This window comes from Sinocyclocheilus grahami, unplaced genomic scaffold (genome assembly GCF_001515645.1).
Source record: "Sinocyclocheilus grahami isolate Dianchi unplaced genomic scaffold, SAMN03320097.WGS_v1.1 scaffold158.1, whole genome shotgun sequence".
In the NCBI taxonomy this organism is placed as follows: Eukaryota; Metazoa; Chordata; class Actinopteri; order Cypriniformes; family Cyprinidae; genus Sinocyclocheilus; species Sinocyclocheilus grahami.
The window spans coordinates 294,548-309,171 of NW_015505337.1; the positions used below are offsets into that span (position 1 = coordinate 294,548).

Below are 14,624 nucleotides of genomic sequence, written 5' to 3' on the forward strand. Positions count from 1 at the left end.
GGTTGAACTGGATCATCGAAGGTCAGAAGCAAAGACATTGGTTAATAGAATGGGATTAAATACATAAAGGATATTTGTGTTGTTTAACATTTAATTATTGAATATTCTAAGTTGCATTATTTTTATTCATTTTGAGGAATACTGAATCTGAATCAATTTTTTGTGTGAGTGAGATGAAGTAATGCATATTCATATTTATTTTAGAACTACAGTAACATCTTCTGATTTCTCTCAACATGGGGACAGGAGAGCTGTCAATCAATAAATTGGAGAAAAAAAAGTAACTTGCGTTACTTATTTGAAAAAGTAACTCAGATATTCTCTTGTAAATTAAAAAGTAATGCATTACTTTACTAGTTACTTGAAAAAAGTAATCTGATTACGTAACCCGCGTTACTTCTAATGAGTTACCCCCAACACTGAATCTGTTAATTTAAATTTTTTGTGAAATATTCCAATACTGTTGTCAAATATGATACTTAAAAAGCTTCAAAAGTTAAACTGGGCTGGCCAGTGCTCTAGAATTCTCTGACTGGCCGTTTTCCCATAAAAGCTGATGAATCTTTGCTGTGATGTGATGTTGACACGAGGACAGCATGTTGACATTATTGTCAGGCCTGATTTGAATTGTCTGCTGTGTCTTTTGTACTTTTATAATTAGACTAGTGCTAAGAACCGCAACTGACAGCTTTGACAACATGTTGCCATCCCCCCATTCCAAGTCGCACATGTGTAGGCTTGACAATATTATTCCTGCTGGGCATGTTTAGCTCTTATTTATAATCGTTTAAGCCTGTCCAAATAGCCATGAACATCTTTTGTCTTCAAAGCTGAGAATGTCTAAAAAAATGGAGCCGTTGTAAAAGATTAATTCATCAAAAATAGGTAAAACAGCTTGACAAGGCTTTGGTGCGAGTGGTAATAAAACAGATACTTGATTGACAATCTTATTTGCACAAAGGAAGAACATACTTTAATTTATTTTAAAATGAAAAATTGTATGCAAATAAACAGAAAAATAAGGAAATGCTTTAGAATCAATGCTTTGCGTGGCAGTTAGATTATACAAATGATTTATGTTTTATTTATAAGAACTGTTTTTCAAATATTATATTGAAATATGAAAATTACGATTTTATCCTTCAACTTTTTTCATCTAAAACTGTCAAAAAAGCTAATTTCTCAGCAGATACATGTGTGAACTGTCATCCAAGGCAGACACATAAAAAAAAGCAGCCTAATATTTTTTCTGGTGATTCTTAAAATTAGGACATTAAGAAAGAAAAATGGCCTGCTTTTACTAATATAAGTCTCAGACTTCACTTTGCTGGCCTAGTGTATTATTTAACAGGGCCATTAGTTAGTCAGTCATCATTTTCAGCTCTAGCTGTTCAGATATCCTACATCTATGGCTGTTTCTGGTATGTTCTTTGCTATTCTTGGTCTGTTAAAGCTTAAAGATGTGGAAATGGTAGCCACAAAAATTCTCTCAGACAGTCGAGTTTTGATGTGAAGGATTTTTGCCATCAGGCGAGGATTGCTTTTGACAGAGAGGTGTATTTTTGAATGGTTTTGTCTGCCTGCGTGAGTGTGTGTGAACATTTGTGTGAGTGATGGCAGTTAGACGTCCAGCCTGTGGCTACCGATTGGTATTTCCACATGAAAGGTCTTTGGGGGCTTGTGCCAGCCATAACAGGGGAGAATAGTTTCCTTGGAAAATAGACCAGCAGGCACTACGCTTACCGGCACCGCAAAGTGTGGTTTTCATCGGCAAGCAGCTGCTTAAAGATGACTTTTGCTACGTGGCATTATGCTACATGATCCCTTTAGACCAACATTATCTGACATTATCTTGCACCTGAACAGGATCTCAGTTAGTAAATGATCCAATTTTATGGTTAATTGATTCCGGAAATAACCCCACTTTAACTTGATCTTTTGGCCAAAATTCAAGTTTTCGTGTTGCACATCTGGCTGTTGGATCAGGGAAATTATCCGTCCGGATTCGTATACATAGAAAAATACATAGAAAATGCAATTTATACATACAAGTGACTTCTATGATGTACGTAATTTCTCTACTAAGAAGCATTTATTTATTTAATTGCATACAGTTAAAATGTCAGGGCATCTAAAACCTCGCTACATGTACTGCATTAAGCTAACTGAGACTTGTTATAGCACTTGCATATTATTGCTCTTTTGTTGATTTTGATTGCTTACATTGTCCTCATTTGTAAGTCGCTGTGGATAAAATTACTACTGCTAAATTACTAAATGTAAATGTTCGGAAATTCGGAAATAACCCCACTTTAACTTGATCTTTTGGCCAAAATTCAAGTTTTCGTGTTGCACATCTGGCTGTTGGGTCAGGGAAATTATGCTTTTTTTCGTCCGGATTCTTATACATAGAAAAATACATAGAAAATGCAATTTATGCATACAAGTGACTTCTATGATGTACATAATTTCTGTACTAAGAAGCATTTATTTATTTATTTAATTGCATACAGTTAAAATGTCAGGGCATCTGTCCTAATACTGTACTGATAAAAACTTGATGGTTTGGCATATTTATTTTTAAAAAACCTTGCTACATGTACTGCGTTAAGCTAATTGAGACTTGTTATAGCACTTGCATATCATTGCTCTTTTGTTGATTTTGATTGCTTACATTGTCCTCATTTGTAAGTCGCTGTGGATAAAAGCGTCTGCTAAATGACTAAATGTAAATGTAAATAATTTGGCCTTTTTAAATGACAAGGCAAGGTCAGTTCAGGTTGTAAAATGTCATGTAGTGTGTCCCTTCAAAAACTTAATGATATTTGTTAATTAATCACTCATAATATTTCTAAAAACATACTTTTTTACTGAGAAAGGTATATTTTAAAAGGTTTTTTTTTAGTTGCACCACATGCACAAGTAAAACTTTTCATGCAAACTTTTCCAAAACCTGACACGTTTTCAACTTTACAAGGATTTTTCCTTTTCTTCATGCAGATGAATTGCTATTACCATGGTGAAGTCCAAGGATACACTCACTCTGATGTCAGCCTCAGTACATGCTCTGGTATCAGGTAAGCACGGTATCACCACATTAATGTCCATGCATCCCATTATGTACTATAGGCGGTAATTTTAATCATATTGAGTTCCAATTTTCAAAGTCGTTAAAAGTCCTTAAACAAGTAGTTTAAAGCATGTGTGCTTTAGTGTGGAAAGCTATTATACTAGGCCTTAAGTTGTCCAACATTTATTGCCTTGCTATTGTTTCCAGTGGACTTCACAACTCTTCCTATGTGAAGGTTCATTTAGAGCCTATAAAACCGTGAGATTAAACATCAATAAATGCTTTAGTATCATCCCATGCTTCATTGTCCTGAAGATAAGCACATAAAATGACTGAAAACCTTTAATATGTCATGAAAAACTTAAGCAATGTTGTTAAATATAATTAGAAGGAGCATGTGGCAGAACAGAATTGGTGAAGGTGAACTCAGAGCTATGATTGAAGCAAACCCAAGGTCTCCTGCTTGTAATTACAAAACATTTCTACTGAAAATCTTTACTTTATCTTCATTATCAAAAGCCCGGAGACTTGTAGGTAGATATTAAAGCCATGTCTGAACACAGAAGGTTACTGTGAATCAAGGCCGAGGTAAATGTGATCGTGGCTTTTTTCATCACTGGTGTGGGGGTGCGAGATGGAAATTTTTACATCTGAAGATGCTGAAATATGCAATACTGTAGAACAAATTGCAATCCTGCTCAGTACTTTCAGGTTACATATTAGCAGCTTGGTTATAAATTGCAAGGAGGGTATCATCAGATATAATTAAAATTATCATTCCTTCTGCAAGCATCGTTTTGAACTATCAGTATGACTCCAGATTTTCATCTGTTTTATCATGTTATTATATTGCAAAGTGAAAACTCACTCTTCATCTTGCAACCAGTGGCTCTTATACATACGCCCTTCATATTCAATTATCGCTCAACGATATCTTTCAAAATGTCTTTTTTCACCCATGGCTATATTATTAAGCATATCACAAATGTAAATTCACACATTTGAATACGCAGGCATTTCACTTTCTGGTGAGTAATGGGTTATTAGTCACAGAACTGGGTGGATAAATTACATTTTATACAATCGAGTGTCATTCTGCAGAAAAATCCATATCCACCCATTTCCCAAATGGGGCGAAGACAAACAAATGGACTTATTAGAACTGGATTTATTGACTATAGAGTTTATTAGATGGTGAAAGGTCATCTGCCTTTAAATTTTACAATTATATTGTACTGATAAAAGTATAATTATATTAGAATTATATTATTTGATCTCAGAGTTCATATTATTTAGCTATGTCACTGCCGCATTTAGCCAGAATGCAGACTTGTATAATTTTCCCCCCATTCATTTCTCCCATTTACATCATCTTTTTTGTTTCACACTAAATACTTAGAGCATAAAGTGTCCTGCACCTCAATAAAATTACCTGCAAGTTATACCATACAGCCTAATTGCATATATTTTTTCTGAAGAAATTAATGCTTGTCCATGTTTACCTAAAGACACAATGATATGGTAGCGTATTGTAGGTGGTTGCCAAGAAATTGAATTCTATGGTGTTACAGGGGTATTGCTTGGTAGTTGCTTACTGGAACAAGTCAAATGAGCCCACCACTAAGTCTCTAAATCTCTGGGGTTGCATTGCGTTTTTTAATGAACCATGCTTTAGTGCCTCAAGATGGAGAGGTCTGGTGCATTCATTTGTGCTCTTTTTTGTCCTCTTTTGTCTTTTTTGTCCTCTCTCAGTGTGTGTGCAAGTGCTAGAGTGAATGCGTCCTGTGAATGGGAGCTCTTATATGGGCTGAATGCTGCCAAAATGTCATAATTCTAAAATTAAAAGTGAGTTCCTTATTTAAGTTGTTTTGTAGAATCCCTAATTGACAAATTTTTGCAGCAAAAAGTCTTGTCATACATAATCATGACTGTTCATTGTTTACATTACCGATAATTGGTGTCACTTCAGAGTACTTGTGCACTTCCCTAGTTGTATTATGTAGGCCTATTATAGCTAGTTTTATGTTGAAAAGCTTAATATTCTAAAGAACCCAATAAATGAATTAAATATCATACCTTTGTGCATTTAAAGGGTTAGTTCACCCAAAAATTAAAATTAGCCTATGTTTTACTCACCCTGTATATGCCTTTCTTCTTTCAGATGAATCCAATCGGAGTTATATTAAAAAATTGCCTTGCTCTTCCAAGCTTTATAATGGCATGGGCAGGTGTTTTTGTTCAACAGTCCAAAAGTAGTCAAATAAAGCACATCCATCCATAATAAAACGTGTCTCACATGGCTCCGGGGGGTGAATAAAGGCCTCCTGTAGCAAATTAATGTGTTTTTGTAAAAATTTCCATATTTAAAATGATATAAACAGTTTTGTGTAACTTCCGCTAACTGTCGTAGGTGCGTTCACAAGAGATGCCGCCGGATATAGGCGTAGCGCATGCGCATGTGAGTCTCACGAAAACCAACGTTTCCTTACTTTAACAAAGGAAAACCAGTCTCATCTTGGCTTACATCGAAATCCTCATTTTGTACTTCTAATTCGTGACCGGCGTTTTGTTTTGTTCTCTCTCCGTCGCGCTTCCGCGTTCATCACTAATCACTGGCACGTGCTCTACGCCTACGTCCAACGTCATCCGCACGGAACGGATTCCAGATTTCCAGGATTTCAAATTCTTTTCTTTACAACAATCTTAAAAAGTTTTGTTTTAGGACAATCTTAAAAAAAAGATAAGAATATTATTAAGAAATGTTTTGGCAAAAAAAAAAAAATTCTTAACTTTATTATTATTTTTTTTTTTTAAAAAGAAGAAAATGGCAATTAAGAATAATTTTGTTCTTAAAGGGATAGTTCACCCAAAAATGAAAATTACCCCATGATTTACTCACCCTCAAGCCATCCCAGATGTATATGACTTTCATTTTTCAGACAAATACAATCTGAGTTAAATAAAAAAATATCCTGGCTCTTCCAAGCTTTATAATGGCAATGAATGGGGGTTGAGATTTTGAAGCCCAAAAAAGTGCATCCATCCATCATAAAAAGTCCACCACACAGCTCCGGTGGGTTAATAAATGCCTTCTAAACTGAATCGATGCATTTGTGTAAGAAAAATATCCATATTTAAAAGACAAAAGTACAACATACTCCTAGGATGGCTTAAGGGTAAGTAAATAATAAAGTAATTTTCATTTTGGGTGAACTATTACTTTAAGAATGTTTCATGAATTCAGCCCTTTATCAGTTTAAAAAGCCCTTCATAGCAAGCCGCACATTTTGAGATATAATTCTTATTAATATCACAAATGTTACAGGATAGGTTATGCACAAAGCCTTAGCACATCATTGCTAAGTTTGTGCAATAGTAAGTGATGCTTTTCTTAGCAAGTACCACAAAATAAGTTGCCTGTTACCTTGCCATATGTGTTTGTATGTTTTGTTTCACTAGAAAAAAAAACACTTTTTAAAAGAGTTTAAATCTGAATTCAATCCTCAGAGGGTTCATCTTACTTGAAAATAAAACACTGATGGTGGAGCCAGCTTTTGAGCCAGCAAATGACACCCATGTGATTTATGAAGGGCATCACCTACACTTCCCCTCCGGAACCTGTGGACATGGACACAACATATCGACTGTCAGCCATATGAGTGCTGGAGGACCGCCACAATCATTCAGCACAAGGGTATGAATGCGATCCGTCAGCGACTGTCAATGTAGCAGCTATTATAACAGTGTTTTGTTTGGAGAGTGTCACTTTTTTGTCTTGAGGATGAATTAACATGCATCATTCAGCATGTGATGTCTTTGTTAATGCAGATGAGAGGATTGTGGTTGCCCTCACTTTCCATGCATGCTAAAACAAGATTAGAGCGCTCGGCAAGACATCAAAGGTTAACAGACGATCCCAACATAACAGTCTTGACATTGAAGATGTTCTTATCACAACATAGCTGTCTAAATAAGATATTCAGACGCCATTGTATTGATTCCAAAGGATAGCAGCAAATAGAAGATTCTGTTATAACTCAACATAATGGCAAATTGATGATATCTAGATAATAAAAGTGATTACGGTTAGGATCTGTATCAATGCTGGCACTGATATTTGCAGACACATCTAAAGGTTATAGATAATTTCATTGTCCATTCGATGAGAATAAATCAAAAGGAGATGAAGACTCTTGATATTGTCACCATGGTGACTACAGAACTACTAGTCGAAGTTATAAAGGACTGAAAGTGTTACAAGGAGGTTAAAGAGACAGTTCAGAGGGGTCACTTGTTGGTTCAGGCTTCAGCTAATTTTGGTGGTTGTGGTGATTAGAATCAGCTTTATTAAATTGAACTAAATCAAAGTGTACCTTTAATATAAGTATGTTTTCCTGTCTTTAATGGCTAACTATAGGAAATAGCGTTTGAAGGCTCAAAGTAGCACTGAACAAGAGAAAAGGATCAGTCCTTGTCAAGTGAAAAATTTGTTTAACCACAATTTTGTTAATTTTTTGAATGATTTCCTCTATGCTATTTCAAAACCACTAGTTTTCTTTCTTTTTAAAAAAAAAAAGGGACTGTAAATTGACCTGAAAAATTGAATTTTGAGCTAGTGTTATTTGAGTATCATATATTACAATTTTTGTTTTTTTAATTGTTTTCTGATTTAATTTTAATTTCAGGTCAATTTTTAGCATTTTTTTTAAAACATACAGAATATCTGTATTGTTTTTATTAAGTTTTAGTTTTTTGTTTTATTCAGTTTGTTAGTTCTTAAACTTTAAACAATAATAAGTATTTTATTTCACGTAATGATTTTCTATGGGGTTACTTTTAGTTAATGATAATAACCCTGCTTTTGAACGACCTTGATCATTACATTTGGACTTTAATTCTAAGTCTAAGGAACAAGAATATGCAAAATGTTGTCATTTAATGTATATGTACCAGGACACTGTATGCTTTAGAGATCAGTTTTTGTTTCAAGGAGCTCTGCCCATCTTGAGCTGAAATACTTACGTGTCTATAAATAACCACATAACTGAAATTTGTTGTGGGCCATGACACGCAGACAGCAGCTGTGGTTAAACCAAGTAATCATAAAACCATAAAAAAACTAGGTAAGTATAGTCAGATTTTTTTTTACTTGTTTTGCAATGCCAGTATATAGAGGTAGTTAATACACAAATTTTAATAAAGAAAAATATTAATTGTTTCAGGTAGCTTTTAATGAATCAGTGGAGTGAATCATTCACCAAGTTGCTTATTATACACAAAAAAGTCACTTACTGGTGTAACCTGCAAAAAGTATCTTTGAAAGTAGGCCTAATAGTGAATTAATCTGTATGTAATTTGGTAAACACATTTAAAAGATTGAAGTCACTGGATGAATCCAAATCCCTATCCCACTAAGCTCTGGTAGACCCTCTGGTAAATTTAGTTGGTAATGAGCCATTTATCAAATAGTAAGATCACTGATATGCTCTTTTCTGTTCGGCAGCATAAACGGGATGTTCAGAAGACCACCAAATACGTGGAGCTCATCATTGTAGCAGACAACAGAGAGGTAAGACAACAAACACAAAAGGTTTGACAGAAATTGTAGTGCAAGACCAGTTAAAAAGTTTTTCAGATATCACAGTATCTTATGTTACGTGCTCCACCAAACCGTTTTTGCACAAGTACTTTAATATCAGACTGTTAAAGAAAGAAGAATGAAAGGAAATGTGCTGTAATACCCAATTGTTTGGTTGACTACTGTGCAGTATTTGGGTTACGGTAAAGTTTTGGTTCTTTGTTTCACCTTAGTAGGCCAAACCAAAAGCAGGTCATAGAGGGTGGAACCTGACAGGAAGTAGGGCAATGCTCCCAAATGATCAGACAGGAAACAGGAAGTGTTGTGTATAAAGTGAACATTGGATGTGGGAAAAGGAAACTTGGCAACAAGAAAGCTATCATGTTATCAGCACAGCTGTCTGTATATTAAAGTCTGTGTATGTGTGTGTGTGTGAGGGAGAGAGAGAGAGACAGAGAGATTGTGATGCATTTCGTCCCTGTTAATAAAATTTTCATGCAACGCTATTTGACTAAAAAGGCTTATCCATTCTATCAATTAAACATACACTCACAGGGGAAGCAATGCTGGACTGAAAATGGCCGGCTGTCACTTGCGCATACACATTTTATTCATTGATTGCTATTGTTCAGTGCCTCTACCCTGCTGTAATGGTCCCTTTCAAGTGCTCTTAAGAGTGTGCCATCAGACACACTTCTGATAACGCCCTACATATGACAGCCACTCAGAGGGTCCTGCATTGTTTAAAAATCCATCTAGACTCTCGTCTTATACTTGTTGGAGTATGTCTTTCATCTCACCTTTGTCTTTTCTTTCCCTCTTCAGTTCCAGAAACAAGGAAAAGATGTGGAGAAGGTTAAGCAAAGGCTAGCCGAGATCGCCAATTACGTGGACAAGGTATTAAATGCCATTCTTTGCCCGAATGAATGGGAACGCTTGATTAGAAGTCTAAAATAGAGGCGTGATTGTCAGAGATGAATGTAGGACTGCTGAGGTAAAGGATGAGGATTTTAAATAAACCCCCTTTTGAAAGAAAGCCAAGTATTTTTAGATTTGGTTAAATTGACTGATTTCCAGACATACTGCTGTGTCAATAGATGTATTATGTGTTCTCTCAGTTTTACAGAGTGTTGAACATCCGTGTAGCTCTGGTGGGACTGGAGGTGTGGAGTGATGCTGACAAGTGTGCAGTCACCCAAGACCCCTTCACAACGCTGCATGAGTTTTTGGACTGGAGAAAACTTAAACTGTTGCCGCAGTGGCCACATGATAACGCCCAGCTTATTAGGTACAAACACACCCATTTTACACAACTCGGTGTCATCAACATCTTAGGGGCCATTCACACAGAATGTGTTTTTGCAGTTAAAAACACTAGATAAAGGGCAGTGGAACAGGAAAAATGCAAGACACGTTTTTTAAAAGTTGAACTTCTTTTAAATTGAGCTGTGCAAGATGATGCAGAAGATGCAGACATGAGCTCAACGGTCAACCACATCAACATAGCACATTTACGTTAAAACAATAGAAAAGCTGAGCAGTGCAGTGTGAACGGAAGTGAATACTAACAGCGTTGTGGAGTAACTAGTTACATGTAATGGAGTTACGTAATTTAATTACAAAATAAATGTCATTGTAATTTGTTACAGCTACTGAGAGAAAATGTGTCATTAAATTACAGTTACTTATGAAAGGGGGTTACATCTGAATGTTTTCACACATACCAGCATGCAGATTTAATTGATTTCTTTCCCAAATTGCAATATATTTAACCTCAGAACGATCTCAAAGTAAAAAGAGGTGCTGAAGTCTGATTTTGTGGTGGCTGTGCTTTAAAATTAAATTATTATAATATTAATTCAAGTGATGAAAGTCTGACAGTAATCAGTGTTGAGTACTTCTGTAAGGTTAACCTTGCTCGGTTTAAATGTTTGAAAATGATTAATTGTTGAAAACATTCATTAGAAATTTTCAAAAGTAATACAAAATAATAAAATGTAATCAGTTACATTACTTTAATAAAATAGTTGAAATAGTTACACTACTTATTAAATTTTAAATAGGGTAACTTGTAATCTGTAATCTATTACAGTACATTTTCAAAGTAACTTTCCCAACACTGAATACTAATATATTGCTTCCCATATTCTGTACTGTATATGCACTACCGTTCAAAAGCTTAGGGTCAGTAAGTATTTTTTTAAAGAAATTAATACTTTTATTCAGCAAGCATTCATTAAATTGATAGATTCCTATTTCAAAAAATGCTGTTCTATTTAACTTTACATTCATCAAAGAGTCATGAAAAAAGATGTCTAGTTTTCACAAAAATATTAAACAGCATGTTTAACATTAATAATACTGAAAAATGACAATATACTGAGCGATCTTGAGTAGACTTAAGTAATTCACTATATTTTCAATATAGTGAACACTATATTGTACAAAATTCTGCCTACAGTTTTATAAAAAAAATGAAACCATTATGGTACAATAGATAGTTTAAACATTATGCTTCATTACTGTTGCAAGACCTCTGGGTTGCATGTTTAATTCAGCAGGTGTTGTAGCATGGTAGAATGTGTTTTCTGAACATGTATTAATCTTAGTCTCATTACTTGGTTGTGCAAGTATTGTACTGTATATTTAACCATTTGTATTCTCTTATGGCAGTGGGGTGTACTTCCAGGGCACCACAATAGGCATGGCTCCCATCATGAGTATGTGTACCGCTGAGCAGTCAGGAGGCATTGTCATGGTGAGAAATAATAAATCATCACACACTCTATGTCACATAATTAGCACATTCACACTGTGCTCCACAACCATCCAGGTGTTTTAGACTTTCATGATTTAAAAGCATTGAAATTTAAAGCAATAGTTCACCCTCTATAATAATTCAGTCAATTAATAATCATCTTCATGCCATTCCAAACCTGGTACATACTTTTTTTCCATAGGGACTTAAGCTTCAATAAATGCAAAAGGCTCGAAAGCCTCAGTCCCATTCATTGTGATGAGCCTGCAGTTTTTTGTGGTAAAAAAAAAAAAAAAGTCATCTGGATTTGGAATATCATAAGGGTAAATAAATAATGAGTGTTTCATTTTTGGGTGAACTATTCCTTCAAGGTATAGGTTGTGTCCCACTCAGCTCAGATTCACCAAATCCATTTTTGTTTGTTTTTAATTCCAGAAATTTTCAACCAATCGATAGACAATGACTCTTGCTTATTTGCCCTACACCCACTACTCATCAGTAATACTGCTTTCACCATATATATATATATATATATATATATATATATATATATATATATATATAGAGAGGACAGAAAGCTAAATGCAATTAAATATAATGAAATCTGTAATGATAAAAAATTAATTAGAAAAATGCAAAATTGTAATATTTTCATTAGGGTTTTCAGTAGGGTCTCAGGGTTTTAGACTCCAGTTTAATGAAACTACATAGAGGCAGTTTATGTTCTTTTATCTTGTAGTACCTTTAGTCTGAAAATGAGTTTAACTAATCCACATGTATAGCAGCTCTTGAAGGTCATGCACAAGTTTAGTCTTCTTTCTCTTAACCACCCACAAGCTGCCTGTCAGTCAATGCGGCACTACCTATTCGACCATTTAGCGCTGCTTTGCTGCTGTATGGCTAAATAACACACATTTACATTTTTATTAGTATAGATCTATCATCCATGCCACTGTAACAAACTGTGCCTCTTAAACAGGGCCTCACAGAGATGAAGTCATTAGCAATAGGTCTGAATTACAAACTATTGTGGTGCTGTATGTAAATGAATTCCATTATCTTCTTAAAGGGATAGTTCACCCAAAATGAAAATTCTGTTATCAATTACTTACCCTCCTTTGTTGATTAATTATTTCTTCTGTCAAAAGAATGATCATGTTGTTCTTTTCTGTACAATGAAAGTGAAAGGTCACTGCAAAAATGGCAAATAAATCACCATAAAAGTGGTGCATATGTTTCACAAATTGACTTTTTCTATAGTACGTTTGTCATTTTTGAAACCATTTACTTCATTGCATGGAAAACAGCTGCATGAACGTTCTGCTTAAATTCCATGGCATGAGGATGAGTAAATGATGACAGAATTTTCATTTTTGAATGAAGTATTCCTTTGTGTTATTTCATAAAATCAACAGATCCACTAAAGACAGAAAAAAAATTGAAAGAGACAAAAGGGGACACGTTTGATTTGGGAAAGGAGTCACTGTACACTAACTGATGTATTTCTGTATTGGCTGCTGTGGTTTCAGAGTCTTGTTTCCATAGAGTCTGTCCCCCATTCACATACATATGGCAAACAGAGACTGAAAATGAATCTGGCTGTGAATTAAACCAAATCTTGTACCATGTTATAAGACCGATCAGCTTAAAAACTCTTCACAATCCTTTTGTGCAAACAAATTTGAAGTAACCATAAAGGACAAGTCTTACATGATTATAGGAATTCAAAAAGTTGGAATGTCTTTGATAGGAGATACTATATAAAATCTGGAACTAATTTGGCAGAAACCCAAGAGCACTTAAATATGGCTGTAACCACTATAAAGGCACCATGTTTTCAATGTGACAGCTTGGTAGTGGTTTCTTGGAATAGTTAAGTCTGGATTTCCCACGGCATTAACCACCATATTACACTCAAAAAGGGGCAAGTCAGTCATACTCAAGATATACGGTCATCAGTGGCACCCTATAGATTTTGAATAAATGAAATGAGGCAGATAAATATTACCCCTGTTGGCTCTGAAAGCTAAGATGAGCCTGTCATGTTCCTCGCCCTGCATTCAAGGCAGGTAATGACATTTTGATGTACAGCGAAATGGAAAAAAGGCAGTCAGGGTATAGTTGTGTAAAAAGATAGCAGCTAAATTAAGGAGAAAAAATCTGTTTCTGGGTTATTAGAGTTGGTTCGCTGGTAACCAGGTCACGTTTGTGAGGCAGCAGGGAGGTTTTCTTCACATCAGCTGAAACGGATAATGCTGAAGCTCTGCTTTGTTCTCAGTGAACAGATGATGAAGAGAGCAGAAGAAAAAGGAAAGGAGAATAAGGGCAGTGGTGCTTGTATGTGTGTTTTAGGGCGAGGTTGAAAGAGATTTTAAGAGAGAGAGTATGAAAAAAAAAGATAAAAATTCATAGGAGCATCTACAGCCCTTCAAGACATTTAACACAACATCACTGTCTGCGGGTCCTTTCACGCGTCATACATTATTAATCAGATGTTGTGATCTTTTCAGTCTAGTATGAGGAAGTAACTGAATATTAGAGCTGTCATTTAATTAAAAATGTATCCAATTAATTGCATCATTGTAACAAAGGTTCATGAGTGTGGAAGGAAGAAGGCAGGGTCGGCTTTTTGACTGAGTGTCTTGGGTCACTCGATACAACTGGTCTTTTAAAATAGCGAAATACGGATAGGAGAGCGGTCGCGCGGGGTGGAGAAGCTGTCCGTCAATGGAACTGACCTGTTCGAACGCATTTTTGAGTGACTCATCCTGGGACTGCTCCAGGGGAAAATCATCACACTTCGCGAGGGTACCCCTCTCCACCGCGCTCCGTTCCCCTGGCTCAGTCCCCCTTGGTCCTAGCTCAGCTTCTCCCACCTGCGCGACCGCCCCCGTCTGCCGCGCTCTTTCCTCCCAAGAGACACCCGCACATAGATGCCCCAATAATGCTTTAAATCCTGGCCAATTTGTCCCCAAAATTAGCGGATGCCTGAGGTGCGGGCTAACCGCCACCTCTACTCTATGCTTTTGTCCCCGAAATTGAATAGCCACCGATATTAAGGGATAGTTCACTACGTCCCCTTGCACACACCGAACCTTAATGCGGCTCTTATCCAATGCCTCCGGTTGAATCAGGCTTTGATGCATTGAGGTTTGGTTGCATCCAGAATCCACCAAAGCCTGATATGTACCCCCCCTAATACTCACAGGCATCTGGTA

At 35.8% G+C, this 14,624-nt stretch overlaps 1 protein-coding gene across 1 annotated transcript in view; it reads left to right on the forward strand.

Moving 5' to 3' along the window:
* The window catches only part of LOC107592760 (disintegrin and metalloproteinase domain-containing protein 12-like), a 79,470-nt gene that overhangs the window by 22,356 nt on the left and 42,490 nt on the right, over positions 1–14,624 (forward strand). The window contains exons 4-9 of the mRNA XM_016282309.1: positions 3,001–3,077; positions 6,578–6,764; positions 8,574–8,639; positions 9,474–9,545; positions 9,767–9,936; positions 11,322–11,406. Of these exons, the coding sequence (XP_016137795.1) occupies positions 3,001–3,077; positions 6,578–6,764; positions 8,574–8,639; positions 9,474–9,545; positions 9,767–9,936; positions 11,322–11,406 (657 nt within the window). The remainder of the gene's footprint in view (positions 1–3,000; positions 3,078–6,577; positions 6,765–8,573; positions 8,640–9,473; positions 9,546–9,766; positions 9,937–11,321; positions 11,407–14,624) is intronic.